This window comes from Heptranchias perlo, unplaced genomic scaffold (genome assembly GCF_035084215.1).
Source record: "Heptranchias perlo isolate sHepPer1 unplaced genomic scaffold, sHepPer1.hap1 HAP1_SCAFFOLD_43, whole genome shotgun sequence".
NCBI lineage: Eukaryota > Metazoa > Chordata > Chondrichthyes > Hexanchiformes > Hexanchidae > Heptranchias > Heptranchias perlo.
In genome coordinates this window covers 12,270,911-12,290,174 of record NW_027139442.1, presented here as the reverse complement: position 1 = coordinate 12,290,174, position 19,264 = coordinate 12,270,911, and the positions used below count along the sequence as shown (strand labels likewise).

Here is a 19,264-nt window from a genome sequence, read left to right as displayed (position 1 = left end):
TAGTTGATGATCAGTGAGGAAGTGGTGTTGCTGGTCACTGAGGAAGAGGAGTTGGGTGGAGAGTGAGGAAGGGGAGTTGATGGTCGGTGAGGAAGGGGAGTTGTGGTCAGTGAGGAAGGTGAGTTGATGGTGAGTGAGGAAGGGGAGTTGATGGACAATGAGGTGGGGGAGTTGATGGACAGTGAGGAAGTGGAGTTGATGGTCAGTAAGGAAGGGGAGTTGGGAGCTCAGTGAGGAATGGGGTTTGGTGGTCAGTGAGGAAGGGGAGATGGGTGGTCAGTGAGGAAGGGGAGTTGATGGTCAGTGAGGATTGGGGTTTGGTGGTCAGTGAGGAAGGGGAGATGGGTGGTCAGTGAGGAAGGGGAGTTGTGGTCAGTGAGGCAGAGGACTTGGGAGCTCTGTGAGGATTGGTGTTTGGTGGTCAGTGAGGAAGGGGCGATGGGTGGTCAGTGATGAAGGGGAGTTGATGGTAATGAGGAAGGGGAGTTGATGGTCAGTGAAGAAGGGGAGTTGATGGTCAGTGAGTAGGGGATTTGATGGTCAGTGAAGAAGGGGAGTTGATGCTCAGCGAGGAAGGGGAGTTGGGAGCTCAGTGAGGAATGGGGTTTGGTGGCCAGTGAGGAAGGGGAAATGGGTGGTCAGTGAGGAAGGGGAGTTGATGGTCAGTGAGGAAGAGGAGTTGGGAGCTCAGTGAGGATTGGGGTTTGGTGGTCAGTGAGGAAGGGGAGATGGGTGGACAGTGAGGAAGGGGAGTTGGGTGGACAGTGAGGAAGGGGAGTTGGGTGGACAGTGAGGAAGGGGAGTTCGGAGCTCAGTGAGGAATGGGGTTTGGTGGTCAGTGAGGAAGGGGAGATGGGTGGTCAGTGAGGAAGGGGAGTTGATGGACAGTGAGAAAGGGGAGTTGATGGACAGTGAGGAAGGGGAGTTGATGGGCAGTGCGGAAGGGGAGTTGGTGGGCAGTGCGGAAGGGGAGTTGATGGACAGTGAGGAAGGGGAGTTGATGGGCAGTGAAGAAGGGGAGTTGATGGTCAGTGAGGAAGGGGAGTTGATGGGCAGTGCGGAAGGGGAGTTGATGGACAGTGAGGAAGTGGAGTTGATGGTCAGTGAGGAAGGGGAGTTGGGAGCTCAGTGAGGAATGGGGTTTGGTGGTCAGTGAGGAAGGGGAGATGGGTGGTCAGTGAGGAAAGGGAGTTGGGTGGACAGTGAGGAAGGGGAGTTGATGGTCAGTGAGGAAGAGGATTGATGGTCAGTGAGGAAGAGGAGTTGATGGACAATGAGGAAGGGGAGTTGATGGTCAGTAAGGAAGGGGAGTTGGGAGCTCAGTGAGGATTGGGGTTTGGTGGTCAGTGAGGAAGGGGAGATGGGTGGACAGTGAGGAAGGGGAGTTGGGTGGACAGTGAGGAAGGGGAGTTGGGTGGACAGTGAGGAAGGGGAGTTGGGTGGACAGTGAGGAAGGGGAGATGGGTGGTCAGTGAGGAAGGGGAGTTGATGGTCAGTGAGGAAGGGGAGTTGATGATCAGTGAGGAAGTGGTGTTGCTGGTCACTGAGGAAGAGGAGTTGGGTGGAGAGTGAGGAAGGGGAGTTGATGGACAATGAGGTAGGGGAGTTGATGGACAGTGAGGAAGTGGAGTTGATGGTCAGTAAGGAAGGGGAGTTGGGAGCTCAGTGAGGAATGGGAGTTGATGGTCAGTGAGGAAGGGGAGTTGGTGGTCAGTGAGGAAGAGGAGTTGATGGACAATGAGGAAGGGGAGTTGATGGAGAGTGAGGAAGTGGGATTGATGGTCAGTGAGGAAGGGGAGTTGGGAGCTCAGTGAGGAATGGGGTTTGGTGGTCAGTGAGGAAGGGGAGTTGATGGTCAGTGATGAAGAGGAGTTGGGAGCTCAGTGAGGATTGGGGTTTGGTGGTCAGTGAGGAAGGGGAGATGGGTGGACAGTGAGGAAGGGGAGTTGGGTGGACAGTGAGGAAGGGGAGTTGGGTGGACAGTGATGAAGGGGAGTTGGGAGCTCAGTGAGGAATGGGCTTTGGTGGTCAGTGAGGAAGGGGAGATGGGTGGTCAGTGATGAAGGTGAGTTGATGGTTATGAGGAAGGGGAGTTGATGGTCAGTGAGGAAGGGGAGTTGATGGTCAGTGAGGAAGGGGAGTTGATGGTCAGTGAGGAAGGGGAGTTGATGGTCAGTGAGGAAGGGGAGTTGATGGTCAGTGAGGAAGGGGAGTTGATGATCAGTGAGGAAGGGGAATTGGGAGCTCAGTGAGGGAGGGGAGTTGATGGTCAGTGAGGAGGGGAGTTGGATTGTCAGTGAGGAAGGGGAGCGGGTCGCCGGTGAGGAAGGGGAGTCGATGGCGAGTGAGGAATGGGAGTTGATGGGCGGTGAGGAAGGAGAGTTGATAGTCAGTGAGGAATGGGAGTTGATGGTCAGTGAGGAATGGGAGTTGATGGTCGGTGAGCAAGGAGAGTTGATGGTCGGTGAGGAAGGGGAGTTGGAATGTCAGTGAGGAAGGGGAGTTGATGGACAGTGATGAAGGGGAGTTGATGGACAGTGATGAAGGGGAGTTGATGGACAGTGAGGAAGTGGAGATGGATGGTCAGCGAGGAAGGGGAGTTGGGTGGACAGTGCGGAAGGGGAGTTAATGGTCAGTGAGGAAGGGGAGTTGGGAGCTCAGTGAGAAGGGGAGTTGGATGGTCAGTGAGGAAGGGGAGTTGAAGGCCAGCGAGGAAGGGGAGTTGATGGCCAGTGAGGAAGGGGAGTTGATGGTCAGTGAGGAAGGGGAGTTGATGGTCAGTGAGGAAGAGGAGTTGGGAGCTCAGTGAGGATTGGGGTTTGGTGGTCAGTGAGGAAGGGGAGATGGGTGGTCAGTGATGAAGGTGAGTTGATGGTTATGAGGAAGGGGAGTTGATGGTCAGTGAGGAAGGGGAGTTGACGGAGAATGACGAAGGGGAGTTGACGGTCAGCGAAGAAGGGGAGTTGATGGTCAGTGATGAAGGGGAGTTGATGGTCAGTGAGGAAGGGGAGTTGATGGCCAGTGAGGAAGGGGAGTTGATGGCCAGTGAGGAAGGGGAGTTGATGGCCGGTGAGGAAGAGGAGTTGGGAGCTCAGTGAGGATTGGGGTTTGGTGGTCAGTGAGGAAGGGGAGATGGGTGGACAGTGAGGAAGGGGAGTTGGGTGGACAGTGAGGAAGGGGAGTTGGGTGGACAGTGAGGAAGGGGAGTTGGGAGCTCAGTGAGGAATGGGGTTTGGTGGTCAGTGAGGAAGGGGAGATGGGTGGTCAGTGATGAAGGTGAGTTGATGGTTATGAGGAAGGGGAGTTGATGGTCAGTGAGGAAGGGGAGTTGATGGAGAATGACGAAGGGGAGTTGACGGTCAGCGAAGAAGGGGAGTTGATGGTCAGTGATGAAGGGGAGTTGATGGTCAGTGAGGAAGGGGAGTTGATGGTCAGTGAGGAAGGGGAGTTGGGTGGACAGTGAGGAAGGGGAGTTGATGGCCGGTGTGAAAGGGGAGTTGTGGTCATTGAGGAAGGGGAGTTGATGGTGAGTGAGGAAGGGGAGTTGATGGACAATGAGGAAGGGGAGTTGATGGACAGTGAGGAAGTGGAGTTGATGGTCAGTGACAAAGGGGAGTTGTGGTCAGCGAGGAAGGGGAGTTGATGATCAGTGAGGAAGAGAGGTTGATGGACAATGAGGAAGGGGAGTTGATGGACAATAAGGGGAGTTGGTGGTCAGTGAGGAAGGGGAGTTGATGGTCAGTGAGAAAGGGGAGTTGTGGTCAGTGAGGAAGGGGAGTTAATGGTGAGTGAGGAAGGGGAGTTGATGGACAATGAGGAAGGGGAGTTGATGGACAGTGAGGAAGTGGAGTTGATGGTCAGTAAGGAAGGGGAGTTGGGAGCTCAGTGAGGAATGGGGTTTGGTGGTCAGTGAGGAAGGGGAGATGGGTGGTCAGTGATGAACGGGAGTTGATGGTAATGAGGAAGGGGAGTTGATGGTCAGTTAAGAAGGGGAGTTGATGGTCAGTGAGGAAGGGGAGTTGGTGGTCAGTGAAGAAGGGGATTTGATGGTCAGTGAGGAAGGGGAGTTGGGTGGACAGTGTGGAAGGGGAGTTGATGGTCAGTGAGGAAGGGGAGTTGATGATCAGTGAGGAAGAGAGGTTGGGTGGTTACTTGGGAAGGGGAGTTGCTGGTCACTTGGGAAGGGGAGTTAATGGACAATGAGGAAGGGGAGTTGATGGACAATGAGGAAGGGGAGTTGATGGACAATAAGGGGAGTTGGTGGTCAGTGAGGAAGGGGAGTTGATGGTCAGTGAGGAAGGGGAGTTGGGTGGACAGTGAGGAAGGGGAGTTGATGATCAGTGAGGAAGTGGTGTTGCTGGTCACTGAGGAAGAGGAGTTGGGTGGAGAGTGAGGAAGGGGAGTTGATGGTCGGTGAGGAAGGGGAGTTGTGGTCAGTGAGGAAGGTGAGTTGATGGTGAGTGAGGAAGTGGAGTTGGTGGTCAGTGAGGAAGGGGAGTTGGGAGCTCAGTGAGGAATGGGGTTTGGTGGTCAGTGAGGAAGGGGAGTTGATGGACAATGAGGAAGGGGAGTTGATGGACAGTGAGGAAGTGGGATTGATGGTCAGTGAGGAAGGGGAGTTGGGAGCTCAGTGAGGAATGGGGTTTGGTGGTCAGTGAGGAAGGGGAGTTGATGGTCAGTGAGGAAGAGGAGTTGGGAGCTCAATGAGGATTGGGGTTTGGTGGTCAGTGAGGAAGGGGAGATGGGTGGACAGTGAGGAAGGGGAGTTGGGTGGACAGTGAGGAAGGGGAGTTGGGAGCTCAGTGAGGAATAGGGTTTGGTGGTCAGTGAGGAAGGGGAGTTGATGGTCAGTGAGGAATGGGAGTTGATGGTCAGTGAGGAAGGGGAGTTCATGGTCAGTGAGGAAGGGGAGTTGATGGACAGTGAGAAAGGGGAGTTGATGGACAGTGAGAAAGGGGAGTTGATGGACATTGAGGAAGGGGAGTTGATGGTCAGTGAGGAAGGGGAGTTGGTGGTCAGCGAAGAAAGTGATTTGATGGTCAGTGAAGAAGGGGAGGTGATGGTTCGTGAGGAAGGGGAGTTGATGGGCAGTGCAGAAGGGGAGTTGATGGACAGTGAGGAAGGGGAGTTGGGAGCTCAGTGAGGAATGGGGTTTGGTGGTCAGTGAGGAAGGGGAGATGGGTGGTCAGTGAGGAAGGGGAGTTGATGGTCAGTGAGGAAGGGGAGTTGATAGTCAGTGAGGAAGAGGAGTTGGGAGCTCAGTGAGGATTGGGGTTTGGTGGTCAGTGAGGAAGGGGAGTTGGGTGGACAGTGAGGAAGTGGAGTTGGGAGCTCAGTGAGGAATGGTGTTTGGTGGTCAGTGAGGAAGGGGAGATGGGTGGTCAGTGAGGAAGGGGAGTTGTGGTCAGTGAGGCAGAGGACTTGGGAGCTCTGTGAGGATTGGGGTTTGGTGGTCAGTGAGGAAGGGGCGATGGGTGGTCAGTGATGAAGGGGAGTTGATGGTAATGAGGAAGGGGAGTTGATGGACAGTGAAGAAGGGGAGTTGGGAGCTCAGTGAGGAATGGGGTTTGGTGGTCAGTGAGGAAGGGGAGATGGGTGGTCAGTGAGGAAGGGGAGTTGATGGTCAGTGCGGAAGGGGAGTTGGGTGGACAGTGAGGAAGGGGAGTTGATGGTCAGTGAGGAAGAGGAGTTGATGGCCGCTGAGGAAGGGGAGTTGCTGGACAGTGAAGAAGGGGAGTTGGGAGCTCAGTGAGGAATGGGGTTTGGTGGTCAGTGAGGAAGGGGAGATGGGTGGTCAGTGAGGAAGGGGAGTTGATGGTCAGTGAGGAAGGGGAGTTGGGTGGTCAGTGAGGAAGGGGAGATGGGTGGTCAGTGAGGAAGGGGAGTTGTGGTCAGTGAGGCAGAGGACTTGGGAGCTCTGTGAGGATTGGGGTTTGGTGGTCAGTGAGGAAGGGGCGATGGGTGGTCAGTGATGAAGGGGAGTTGATGGTAATGAGGAAGGGGAGTTGTGGTCAGTGAGGCAGAGGACTTGGGAGCTCTGTGAGGATTGGGGTTTGGTGGTCAGTGAGGAAGGGGCGATGGGTGGTCAGTGATGAAGGGGAGTTGATGGTAATGAGGAAGGGGAGTTGATGGACAGTGAAGAAGAGGAGTTGGGAGCTCAGTGAGGATTGTGGTTTGGTGGTCAGTGAGGAAGGGGAGATGGGTGGACAGTGAGGAAGGGGAGTTGGGTGGACAGTGAGGAAGGGGAGTTGGGTGGACAGTGAGGAAGGGGAGTTGATGGTCAGTGAGGAAGAGGAGTTGATGGCCGCTGAGGAAGGGGAGTTGATGGCTGGTGAGGAAGGGGAGTTGATGGACAGTGAGGAAGGGGAGTTCATGGTCAGTGAGGAAGAGGAGTTGATGGCCGGTGAGGAAGGGGAGTTGATGGCTGGTGAGGAAGGGGAGTTGATGGTCAGTGAGGAAGGGGAGTTGATGGTCGGTGAGGAAGGGAGTTGCTGGTAAGTGAGGAAGGGGAGTTGATGGTCAGTGAGGAAGGGGAGTTGGGTGGTCAGTGAGGAAGGGGAGTTGGGTGGTCAGTGAGGAAGGGGAGTTGGGTGGACAGTGAGGAAGGGGAGTTGCTGGTCAGTGAGGAATTGGAGTTGATGGACAATGAGGAAGGAGAGTTGATGGACAATGAGGAAGGGGAGTTGGGAGCTCAGTGATGAATGGGGTTTGGTGGTCAGTGAGGAAGGGGTGATGGGTGGTCAGTGAGGAAGGGGAGTTGATGGACAATGAGGAAGGGGAGTTGATGGTCAGTGAGGAAGAGGAGTTGGGTGGAGAGTGAGGAAGGGGAGATGATGGCCGGTGAGGAAGGCGAGTTGATGGCCGGTGAGGAAGGGGAGTTGATGGCCAGTGAGGAAGGGGAGTTGATGGCCAGTGAGGAAGGGGAGTTGATGGCCGGTGAGGAAGGGGAGTTGGGTGGTCAGTGAGGAAGGGGAGTTGGGTGGTCAGTGAGGAAGGCGAATTGCTAGTCAGTGAGGAAGGGGAGTTGTTGTTAACTGAGGAAGGGGAGTTGATGGACAATGACGAAGGGAAGTTGACGGTCAGTGAAGAAGGGGTGTTGATGGTCAGTGAGTAAGGGGAGTTGATGGTCAGTGAGGAAGGGGAGTTGCGTGGACAGTAAGGAAGGGGAGTTGATGGTCAGTGAGGAAGGGGAGTTGATGGTCAGTGAGGAAGGGGAGTTGATGGTCAGTGAGGAAAGGGAGTTGATGGTCAGTGAGGAAGGGGAGTTGATGGTCAGTGAGGAAGAGGAGTTGGGTGGAGAGTGAGGAAGGGGAGTTGATGGTCGGTGAGGAAGGGGAGATGATGGCCGGTGAGGAAGGGGAGTTGGGTGGTCAGTGAGGAAGGGGAGTTGATGGCCAGTGAGGAAGGGGAGTTGATGGTCAGTGAGGAAGGGAAGTTGATGGTCAGTGAGGAAGGGGAGTTGATGGCCAGTGAGGAAGGGGAGTTGATGGCCAGTGAGGAAGGGGAGTTGATGGCCAGTGAGGAAGGGGAGTTGATGGCCGGTGAGGAAGAGGAGTTGGGAGCTCAGTGAGGATTGGGGTTTGGTGGTCAGTGAGGAAGGGGAGATGGGTGGACAGTGAGGAAGGGGAGTTGGGTGGACAGTGAGGAAGGGGAGTTGGGAGCTCAGTGAGGAATGGGGTTTGGTGGTCAGTGAGGAAGGGGAGATGGGTGGTCAGTGATGAAGGTGAGTTGATGGTTATGAGGAAGGGGAGTTGATGGTCAGTGAGGAAGGGGAGTTGATGGTCAGTGAGGAAGGGGAGTTGATGGTCAGTGAGGAAGGGGAGTTGGTGGTCAGTGAAGAAAGTGATTTGATGGTCAGTGAAGAAGGGGAGGTGATGGTCCGTGAGGAAGGGGAGTTGATGGGCAGTGCGGAAGGGGAGTTGATGGACAGTGAGGAAGGGGAGTTGGGAGCTCAGTGAGGAATGGGGTTTGGTGGTCAGTGAGGAAGGGGAGATGGGTGGTCAGTGAGGAAGGGGAGTTGATGGTCAGTGAGGAAGGGGTTTTGATGGTCAGTGAGGAAGAGGAGTTGGGAGCTCAGTGAGGATTGGGGTTTGGTGGTCAGTGAGGAAGGGGAGTTGGGTGGACAGTGAGGAAGTGGAGTTGGGAGCTCAGTGAGGAATGGTGTTTGGTGGTCAGTGAGGAAGGGGAGATGGGTGGTCAGTGAGGAAGGAGAGTTGTGGTCAGTGAGGCAGAGGACTTGGGAGCTCTGTGAGGATTGGGGTTTGGTGGTCAGTGAGGAAGGGGCGATGGGTGGTCAGTGATGAAGGGGAGTTGATGGTAATGAGGAAGGGGAGTTGATGGTCAGTGAAGAAGGGGAGTTGGGAGCTCAGTGAGGAATGGGGTTTGGTGGTCAGTGAGGAAGGGGAGATGGGTGGTCAGTGAGGAAGGGGAGTTGATGGTCAGTGAGGAAGGGGAGTTGATGGTCAGTGAGGAAGAGGAGTTGGGAGCTCAGTGAGGATTGTGGTTTGGTGGTCAGTGAGGAAGGGGAGATGGGTGGACAGTGAGGAAGGGGAGTTGGGTGGACAGTGAGGAAGGGGAGTTGGGTGGACAGTGAGGAAGAGGAGTTGATGGCCGGTGAGGTAGGGGAGTTGATGGCTGGTGAGGAAGGGGAGTTGATGGTCAGTGAGGAAGGGGAGTTGATGGTCAGTGAGGAAGAGGAGTTGATGGCCGGTGAGGAAGGGGAGTTGATGGCTGGTGAGGAAGGGGAGTTGATGGTCAGTGAGGAAGGGGAGTTGATGGTCGGTGAGGAAGGGAGTTGCTGGTAAGTGAGGAAGGGGAGTTGATGGTCAGTGAGGAAGGGGAGTTGGGTGGTCAGTGAGGAAGGGGAGTTGGGTGGACAGTGAGGAAGGGGAGTTGCTGGTCAGTGAGGAATTGGAGTTGATGGACAATGAGGAAGGGGAGTTGATGGACAATGAGGAAGGAGAGTTGATGGACAATGAGGAAGGGGAGTTGGGAGCTCAGTGATGAATGGGGTTTGGTAGTCAGTGAGGAAGGGGTGATGGGTGGTCAGTGAGGAAGGGGAGTTGATGGACAATGAGGAAGGGGAGTTGATGGTCAGTGAGGAAGAGGAGTTGGGTGGAGAGTGAGGAAGGGGAGATGATGGCCGGTGAGGAAGGCGAGTTGATGGCCGGTGAGGAAGGGGAGTTGATGGCCGGTGAGGAAGGGGAGTTGATGGCCAGTGAGGAAGGGGAGTTGATGGCCAGTGAGGAAGGGGAGTTGATGGCCGGTGAGGAAGGGGAGTTGATGGCCAGTGAGGAAGGGGAGTTGGGTGGTCAGTGAGGAAGGGGAGTTGGGTGGTCAGTGAGGAAGGCGAATTGCTAGTCAGTGAGGAAGGGGAGTTGTTGTTAACTGAGGAAGGGGAGTTGATGGACAATGACGAAGGGGAGTTGACGGTCAGTGAAGAAGGGGTGTTGGGTGGACAGTGAGGAAGGGGAGTTGATGGTCAGTGAGTAAGGGGAGTTGATGGTCAGTGAGGAAGGGGAGTTGGGTGGTCAGTGAGGAAGGGGAGTTGGGTGGTCAGTGAGGAAGGGGAGTTGGGTGGACAGTAAGGAAGGGGAGTTGATGGTCAGTGAGGAAGGGGAGTTGATGGTCAGTGAGGAAGGGGAGTTGATGGTCAGTGAGGAAAGGGAGTTGATGGTCAGTGAGGAAGGGGAGTTGATGGTCAGTGAGGAAGAGGAGTTGGGTGGAGAGTGAGGAAGGGGAGTTGATGGTCGGTGAGGAAGGGGAGATGATGGCCGGTGAGGAAGGGGAGTTGATGGCCAGTGAGGAAGGGGAGTTGATGGTCAGTGAGGAAGGGGAGTTGATGGTCAGTGAGGAAGGGGAGTTGATGGCCAGTGAGGAAGGGGAGTTGATGGCCAGTGAGGAAGGGGAGTTGATGGCCGGTGAGGAAGAGGAGTTGGGAGCTCAGTGAGGATTGGGGTTTGGTGGTCAGTGAGGAAGGGGAGATGGGTGGACAGTGAGGAAGGGGAGTTGGGTGGACAGTGAGGAAGGGGAGTTGGGAGCTCAGTGAGGAATGGGGTTTGGTGGTCAGTGAGGAAGGGGAGATGGGTGGTCAGTGATGAAGGTGAGTTGATGGTTATGAGGAAGGGGAGTTGATGGTCAGTGAGGAAGGGGAGTTGATGGTCAGTGAGGAAGGGGAGTTGATGGTCAGTGAGGAAGGGGAGTTGATGGTCAGTGAGGAAGGGGAGTTGATGGTCAGTGAGGAAGGGGAGTTGATGGTCAGTGAGGAAGGGGAGTTGATGATCAGTGAGGAAGGGGAATTGGGAGCTCAGTGAGGGAGGGGAGTTGATGGTCAGTGAGGAGGGGAGTTGGATTGTCAGTGAGGAAGGGGAGCGGGTCGCCGGTGAGGAAGGGGAGTCGATGGCTAGTGAGGAATGGGAGTTGATGGGCAGTGAGGAAGGAGAGTTGATAGTCAGTGAGGAATGGGAGTTGATGGTCAGTGAGGAATGGGAGTTGATGGTCAGTGAGGAAGTGGAGATGGATGGTCAGCGAGGAAGGGGAGTTGGGTGGACAGTGCGGAAGGGGAGTTAATGGTCAGTGAGGAAGGGGAGTTGGGAGCTCAGTGAGAAGGGGAGTTGGATGGTCAGTGAGGAAGGGGAGTTGATGGCCAGCGAGGAAGGGGAGTTGATGGCCAGTGAGGAAGGGGAGTTGATGGCCAGTGAGGAAGGGGAGTTGATGGTCAGTGAGGAAGGGGAGTTGATGGTCAGTGAGGAAGAGGAGTTGGGAGCTCAGTGAGGATTGGGGTTTGGTAGTCAGTGAGGAAGGGGAGATGGGTGGTCAGTGATGAAGGTGAGTTGATGGTTATGAGGAAGGGGAGTTGATGGTCAGTGAGGAAGGGGAGTTGATGGAGAATGACGAAGGGGAGTTGACGGTCAGCGAAGAAGGGGAGTTGATGGTCAGTGATGAAGGGGAGTTGATGGTCAGTGAGGAAGGGGAGTTGATGGTCAGTGAGGAAGGTGAGTTGGGTGGACAGTGAGGAAGGGGAGTTGATGGCCGGTGTGAAAGGGGAGTTGTGGTCATTGAGGAAGGGGAGTTCATGGTGAGTGAGGAAGGGGAGTTGATGGACAATGAGGAAGGGGAGTTGATGGACAGTGAGGAAGTGGAGTTGATGGTCAGTGACAAAGGGGAGTTGTGGTCAGCGAGGAAGGGGAGTTGATGATCAGTGAGGAAGAGGGGTTGATGGACAATGAGGAAGGGGAGTTGATGGACAATAAGGGGAGTTGGTGGTCAGTGAGGAAGTGGAGTTGATGGTCAGTGACAAAGGGGAGTTGTGGTCAGCGAGGAAGGGGAGTTGATGATCAGTGAGGAAGAGGGGTTGATGGACAATGAGGAAGGGGAGTTGATGGACAATAAGGGGAGTTGTGGTCAGTGAGGAAGGGGAGTTAATGGTGAGTGAGGAAGGGGAGTTGATGGACAATGAGGAAGGGGAGTTGATGGACAGTGAGGAAGTGGAGTTGATGGTCAGTAAGGAAGGGGAGTTGGGAGCTCAGTGAGGAATGGGGTTTGGTGGTCAGTGAGGAAGGGGAGATGGGTGGTCAGTGATGAACGGGAGTTGATGGTCATGAGGAAGCGGAGCTGATGGTCAGTTAAGAAGGGGAGTTGATGGTCAGTGAGGAAGGGGAGTTGGTGGTCAGTGAAGAAGGGGATTTGATGGTCAGTGAGGAAGGGGAGTTGGGTGGACAGTGTGGAAGGGGAGTTGATGGTCAGTGAGGAAGGGGAGTTGATGATCAGTGAGGAAGAGAGGTTGGGTGGTCACTTGGGAAGGGGAGTTGCTGGTCACTTGGGAAGGGGAGTTAATGGACAATGAGGAAGGGGAGTTGATGGACAATGAGGAAGGGGAATTGATGGACAATAAGGGGAGTTGGTGGTCAGTGAGGAAGGGGAGTTGATGGTCAGTGAGGAAGGGGAGTTGGTGGTCAGTGAGGAAGAGGAGTTGGGTGGAGAGTGAGGAAGGGGAGTTGATGGTCGGTGAGGAAGGGGAGTTGTGGTCAGTGAGGAAGGTGAGTTGATGGTGAGTGAGGAAGGGGAGTTGATGGACAATGAGGTAGGGGAGTTGATGGACAGTGAGGAAGTGGAGTTGATGGTCAGTAAGGAAGGGGAGTTGGGAGCTCAGTGAGGAATGGGGTTTGGTGGTCAGTGAGGAAGGGGAGTTGATGGTCAGTGAGGAAGGGGAGTTGATGGTCAGTGAGGAAGAGGAGTTGATGGACAATGAGGAAGGGGAGTTGATGGACAGTGAGGAAGTGGGATTGATGGTCAGTGAGGAAGGGGAGTTGGGAGCTCAGTGAGGAATGGGGTTTGGTGGTCAGTGAGGAAGGGGAGTTGATGGTCAGTGAGGAAGAGGAGTTGGGAGCTCAATGAGGATTGGGGTTTGGTGGTCAGTGAGGAAGGGGAGATGGGTGGACAGTGAGGAAGGGGAGTTGGGTGGACAGTGAGGAAGGGGAGTTGGGAGCTCAGTGAGGAATAGGGTTTGGTGGTCAGTGAGGAAGGGGAGTTGATGGTCAGTGAGGAATGGGAGTTGATGGTCAGTGAGGAAGGGGAGTTCATGGTCAGTGAGGAAGGGGAGTTGATGGACAGTGAGAAAGGGGAGTTGATGGACATTGAGGAAGGGGAGTTGATGGTCAGTGAGGAAGGGGAGTTGGTGGTCAGTGAAGAAAGTGATTTGATGGTCAGTGAAGAAGGGGAGGTGATGGTCCGTGAGGAAGGGGAGTTGATGGGCAGTGCGGAAGGGGAGTTGATGGACAGTGAGGAAGGGGAGTTGGGAGCTCAGTGAGGAATGGGGTTTGGTGGTCAGTGAGGAAGGGGAGATGGGTGGTCAGTGAGGAAGGGGAGTTGATGGTCAGTGAGGAAGGGGAGTTGATGGTCAGTGAGGAAGAGGAGTTGGGAGCTCAGTGAGGATTGGGGTTTGGTGGTCAGTGAGGAAGGGGAGTTGGGTGGACAGTGAGGAAGGGGAGTTGGGAGCTCAGTGAGGAATGGTGTTTGGTGGTCAGTGAGGAAGGGGAGATGGGTCGTCAGTGAGGAAGGGGAGTTGTGGTCAGTGAGGCAGAGGACTTGGGAGCTCTGTGAGGATTGGGGTTTGGTGGTCAGTGAGGAAGGGGCGATGGGTGGTCAGTGATGAAGGGGAGTTGATGGTAATGAGGAAGGGGAGTTGGGTGGACAGTGAGGAAGAGGAGTTGGGTGGACAGTGAGGAAGGGGAGTTGGGTGGACAGTGAGGAAGGGGAGTTGGGTGGACAGTGAGGAAGAGGAGTTGATGGCCGGTGAGGTAGGGGAGTTGATGGCTGGTGAGGAAGGGGAGTTGATGGTCAGTGAGGAAGGGGAGTTGATGGTCAGTGAGGAAGAGGAGTTGATGGCCGGTGAGGAAGGGGAGTTGATGGCTGGTGAGGAAGGGGAGTTGATGGTCAGTGAGGAAGGGGAGTTGATGGTCGGTGAGGAAGGGAGTTGCTGGTAAGTGAGGAAGGGGAGTTGATGGTCAGTGAGGAAGGGGAGTTGGGTGGTCAGTGAGGAAGGGGAGTTGGGTGGACAGTGAGGAAGGGGAGTTGCTGGTCAGTGAGGAATTGGAGTTGATGGACAATGAGGAAGGGGAGTTGATGGACAATGAGGAAGGGGAGTTGATGGACAATGAGGAAGGGGAGTTGATGGACAATGAGGAAGGGGAGTTGGGAGCTCAGTGATGAATGGGGTTTGGTGGTCAGTGAGGAAGGGGTGATGGGTGGTCAGTGAGGAAGGGGAGTTGATGGACAATGAGGAAGGGGAGTTGATGGTCAGTGAGGAAGAGGAGTTGGGTGGAGAGTGAGGAAGGGGAGATGATGGCCGGTGAGGAAGGGGAGTTGATGGCCGGTGAGGAAGGGGAGTTGATGGCCAGTGAGGAAGGGGAGTTGATGGCCAGTGAGGAAGGGGAGTTGATGGCCGGTGAGGAAGGGGAGTTGATGGCCAGTGAGGAAGGGGAGTTGATGGCCAGTGAGGAAGGGGAGTTGATGGTCAGTGAGGAAGGGGAGTTGGGTGGTCAGTGAGGAAGGCGAATTGCTAGTCAGTGAGGAAGGGGAGTTGTTGTTAACTGAGGAAGGGGAGTTGATGGACAATGAAGAAGGGGATTTGACGGTCAGTGAAGAAGGGGTGTTGGGTGGACAGTGAGGAAGGGGAGTTGATGGTCAGTGAGTAAGGGGAGTTGATGGTCAGTGAGGAAGAGGAGTTGGGTGGAGAGTGAGGAAGGGGAGTTGATGGTCGGTGAGGAAGGGGAGATGATGGCCGGTGAGGAAGGGGAGTTGGGTGGTCAGTGAGGAAGGGGAGTTGATGGCCAGTGAGGAAGGGGAGTTGATGGTCAGTGAGGAAGGGGAGTTGATGGTCAGTGAGGAACGGGAGTTGATGGTCAGTGAGGAAGGGGAGTTGATGGTCAGTGAGGAAGGGGAGTTGATGGTCAGTGAGGAAGAGGAGTTGGGTGGTCAGTGAGGAAGGGGAGTTGGGTGGACAGTGAGGAAGGGGAGTTGATGGCCGGTGTGAAAGGGGAGTTGATGGTCAGTGCGGAAGGGGAGTTGATGGTCAGTGAGGAAGGGGAGTTGATGGTCAGTGAGTAAGGGGAGTTGATGGTCAGTGAGGAAGGGGAGTTGATGATCAGTGAGGAAGGGGAGTTGATGGTCAGTGAGGAAGGGGAGTTGATGATCAGTGAGGAAGTGGTGTTGCTGATCAGTGAGGAAGGGGAGTTGATGGACAGTGCAGAAGGGGAGTTGATGATCAGTGAGGAAGGGGAGTTGGGTGGACAGTGAGGAAGGGGAGTTGATGGTCAGTGAGGAAGGGGAGTTGATGGTCAGTGAGGAAGGGGAGTTGGGTGGTCAGTGAGGAAGGGGAGTTGGGTGGACAGTGAGGAAGGGGAGTTGCTGGTCAGTGAGGAAGGGGAGTTGCTGGTCAGTGAGGAAGGGGAGTTGATGGACAGTGAGGAAGGGGAGTTGGGAGCTCAGTGATGAATGGGGTTTGGTGGTCAGTGAGGAAGGGGAGTTGATGGTCGGTGAGGAAGGGGAGTTGGGTGGTCAGTGAGGAAGTGGACTTGGCTGGACAGTGCTGAAGGGGAGCTAATGGCCAGTGTGGAAGGGGAGTTGATCGTCAGTGAGGAAGGGGAGTTGATGGTCAGTGAGTAAGGGGAGTTGATGGTCAGTGAGGAATGGGAGTTGATGGTCAGTGAGGAAGAGGAGTTGATGGTCAGTGAGGAAGGAGGTGTTGGGTGGACAGTGAGGAAGGGGAGTTGATGGTCAGTGAGGAAGGGGAGTTGATGGTCAGTGAGGAAGGGGAGTTGGGTGGACAGTGAGGAAGGCGAATTGGGTGGTCAGTGAGGAAGGGGAGTTCGGTGGTGAGTGAGGAAGGGGAGTTGACGGTCAGTGAGGAAGGGGAGTTGACGGTCAGTGAGGAAGGGGAGTTGATGGTCAGTGAGGAAGGGGAGTTGATGGTCAGTGAGGAAGGGGAGTTGATGGTCAGTGAGGAAGAGGAGTTGATGGTCAGTGAGGAAGGAGGTGTTGGGTGGACAGTGAGGAAGGGGAGTTGATGGTCAGTGAGGAAGGGGAGTTGATGGTCAGTGAGGAAGGGGAGTTGGGTGGACAGTGAGGAAGGCGAATTGGGTGGTCAGTGAGGAAGGGGAGTTCGGTGGTGAGTGAGGAAGGGGAGTTGACGGTCAGTGAGGAAGGGGAGTTGACGGTCAGTGAGGAAGGGGAGTTGACGGTCAGTGAGGAAGGGGAGTTGATGGTCAGTGAGGAAGGGGAGTTGATGGTCAGTGAGGAAGGGGAGTTGATGGTCAGTGAGGAAGGGGAGTTGGGTGGTCAGTGAGGAAGGGGAGTTGATGGTCAGTGAGGAAGGGGAGTTGGGTGGACAGTGAGGAAGGGGAGTTGATGGTCAGTGAGGAAGGGGAGTTGGGCGGTCAGTGAGGAAGGGGAGTTGATGGTCAGTGAGGAAGGGGAGTTGATGGTCAGTGAGGAAGGGGAGTTGATGGTCAGTGAGGAAGGGGAGTTGATGGTCAGTGAGGAAGGGGAGTTGATGGTCAGTGAGGAAGGGGAGTTGATGTTCAGTGAGGAAGGGGAGTTGGGTGGTCAGTGAGGAAGGGGAGTTGGGTGGTCAGTGAGGAAGGGGAGTTGATGGTCAGTGAGGAAGGGGAGTTGATGGTCAGTGAGGAAGGGGAGTTGATGGTCAGTGAGGAAGGGGAGTTGATGGTCAGTGAGGAAGGGGAGTTGATGGTCAGTGAGGAAGGGGAGTTGGGTGGTCAGTGAGGAAGGGGAGTTGATGGTCAGTGAGGAAGGAGAGTTGGGTGGTCAGTGAGGAAGGGGAGTTGGGTGGTCAGTGAGGAAGGCGAATTGGGCGATCAGTGAGGAAGGGGAGTTGGGTGGTCAGTGAGGAAGGGGAGTTGGGTGGTCAGTGAGGAAGGGGAGTTGGGTGGTCAGTGAGGAAGGGGAGTTGGGTGGTCAGTGTGGAAGGGGAGTTGATGGTCAGTGAAGAAGGGGAGTTGATGGTCAGTGAGGAAGGGGAGTTGATGGTCAGTGAGGAAGGGGAGTTGATGGTCAGTGAGGAAGGTTTTGCAGTGGGCTAAGATTTCGGGGACTTGCCTCCAGCGTGGCTGCGCTGGTGTTTCAGGAGGGTGGAGGAGTGAGTATAGCTCTTTTCGCAGGACGAGCACTGGTAGGGTTTTTCTCGCGTGTGAATGCGTTCGTGCACCGATAGGTGAGACAGCTGAGTAAAGTTCTTCTCACACAAGGGGCATTTAAAGGGCTTCTCGCCAGTGTGTATGCGCAGATGAACCGAAAGTGAAAAGGACTGGGTGAAACTCTTCTGGCAGAACGAACACCTGTACGGTTTCTCTCCAGTGTGAATGCGCTGGTGTTTGGAAAGCGAGGATGATTCTGTGAAGCTCTTCTCACAGACGATGCACTGGAAGGGTTTCTCCCCCGTGTGAAGGCGATAATGGTTTAAAAGATTACTGGATTTAGTGAACGTCTTTCCACAGATTGAACAGGGGAAAGGCTTCTGCCCACAGTGAAAGCGTTGATGTTCTGAAAGGGAAGAGGACGTGGTAAAGGTCTTTTCGCAAAGAGAACAAGCAAACGGCTTCTGTCCAGCATGAACACGTTGGTGCTGTGAGAAAGAAGCCAGGTTCGTGAAGGTTTTCTGGCAGACCGAACACTCAAAGAGCTTCTGCCTGGTGTGGATCCGCTGGTGCTTTGAAAGAGAGGATGAGTCAGTGAAGCTCTTCTCACAGTACTTGCAATGGAACGGTTTCTCACCAGTGTGGATACGCTGATGCACAGCGAGGTTAGAAGAATGAGTGAACAGCTTCTCACATACAAGACATTTGAAAGGTTTCTCCCCCGTGTGAATCCGCTTATGGACGGAAAGGGAAGCTGACTGAGTGAAAGTCTTCTGACAGAAGGAGCACTGGTATGGCTTCTCCCCAGAGTGGATGCGTTGGTGTCTGGAAAGAGAGGACAACAAGGAGAAGTTCTTCAAACAAACCGTACAGTGGAAGGGCTTCTCTCCGCTGTGAATCAGCTGGTGATTTAAAAGGTTTGTCGAGGAAGCAAAAGTCTTCCCACAAACCAGACACCAGAAACGTTTCTCCCCAGTGTGGATCCGCTGGTGTTTGGAGAGAGAGGAGGAATCAGTGAAGCTTTTCTCACAGAAGGTGCAATGAAAAGGTTTCTCTCCGGTGTGGATACGCTGATGGTTCAGGAGGGAAGAGGAGTGAGTGAAGCTCTTCTGGCAGACGAAACATTTGAAAGGCTTTTCCCCGGTGTGGATGCGCTGATGGACTGAGAGTGAAGATGACTGAGTGAAGGTTTTGCTGCAGAAGGAGCAGCGAAAAGGCTTGTCCTTGCAGTGAAGACAATGATGATTTGAGAGTGAGGACATTTTGGTAAACTTCCCCTCGCAGAAGGCACACTGGAAAGATTCGTTTCCTGAGTGATTCAGGCAGTTCAACGATGTTGCAGAGGGCTTGAGTTTCTCCACGGCGTGAGTTCCTTGGTGTTTCGATAACACGGAGATTTCAGCAAAAGTCTTTGGGCAAACAGGACTCTGTAAAGTTTTATCCCCCATTTGAACATGGTTATGTTTTACAAGGTCAACTGACTGAGTCAATGTCGTTTGACAGACTAAACACAGGAGCTGTATCTCAGCATGAGCACACAGATGTTTACAAACCGAAGGCAAATCACGAAACATTTGTCCACAGACATTGCACAGGATAAAGTCCACTCCAGCAAGTCCCCTCCCTTCACTGCAAGGCTGCCCACATAAATCAGATTCAACAGTCTCCTCACAAGGCTCACGTTTGCAAGGTGTCAGCAACACCTGGGCTGGAGAACCGGCTGCAATCTGGGAGGATCCAGCCGCAATCCCGTTGCACTGACTGGCCCCGTGGCTGTCCTGCATCTGATGATATTGGACACTATTTGAGGACGTGGCAAGACAGCTCTCGGTGAGTAGGTGTGCTTTCTGATCCATTTCAACATCCTCCATCAGAACTTTAACACAAATGTCTTCACCAACTAGTACCACGTTCACCAGTGACGAATGTGCCCGTTCCTCGAGCTTTGATAACGTTTCACACGATGCTTCCATGTCTTTCTCCTGATAAAAATAATAGGACATCTTAGGATGTTCATTCACATGGAAATCTCCTCAATTTGTTCATCTTTCCGATGTTCTTCTCCCTTTCACCTGACTGGGGAACATTTGCACAGACACCTCACCCCATGGCAATTCATCATGGGCGACCCGAGTGTTGCAAACTGTATAGCTGTGGAGGACATGGTCAATACAACGGGTCCTGTCCACAATCAGTGTCCATACAGCACGCCCCACACCCCCACCCGAGTCCCCCCGCAACCCCCACCCGAGTCCCCCCGCACCAACACCCGAGTCCCCCCGCACCAACACCCGAGTCCCCCCGCACCAACACCCGAGTCCCCCCGCAACCCCCACCCGAGTCCCCCCGCACCCCCACCCGAGTCCCCCGCACCCCCACCCGAGTCCCCCCGCACCCCCACCCAAAAACCCCGCACCCCCACCCGAGTCCCCCCGCACCCCCACCCGAGTCCCCCCGCACCCCCACCCGAATCCCTCCGCACCCCACCCGAGTCCCCCCGCACCCCCACCCGAGTCCCCCCGCACCCCCACCCAAAAACCCCGCACCCCCACCCGAATCCCCCGCACCCCCACCCGAGTCCCCCGCACCCCCACCCGAGTCCCCCCGCACCC

The 19,264-nt window shown here is 54.8% G+C and overlaps 2 protein-coding genes across 2 annotated transcripts in view; both read right to left on the bottom strand.

Moving 5' to 3' along the window:
• LOC137312609 (mucin-2-like) overlaps nucleotides 1-9,475 on the bottom strand; it is a gene marked incomplete at its 5' end in the record, with an annotated part of 32,157 nt that extends 22,682 nt beyond the window's left edge. Inside the window, one exon of the mRNA XM_067979134.1 lies at nucleotides 8,903-9,475. Within this exon, the coding sequence (XP_067835235.1) occupies nucleotides 8,903-9,475 (573 nt within the window). The remainder of the gene's footprint in view (nucleotides 1-8,902) is intronic.
• On the bottom strand, nucleotides 9,392-18,625 carry LOC137312634 (zinc finger protein 271-like). Its single transcript, XM_067979154.1, has one exon. The coding sequence runs from the start codon at nucleotides 18,623-18,625 to the stop codon at nucleotides 16,595-16,597; it is 2,031 nt and encodes a 676-aa protein (XP_067835255.1). The 3' UTR covers nucleotides 9,392-16,594.
• Nucleotides 18,626-19,264: the final 639 nt, after the last annotated feature.

Bases quoted from the DNA above. Each gene is read 5' to 3' on its own strand.
- LOC137312634 (XM_067979154.1), bottom strand. From the start codon at position 18,625: ATGGAAGCATCGTGTGAAACGTTATCAAAGCTCGAGGAACGGGCACAT.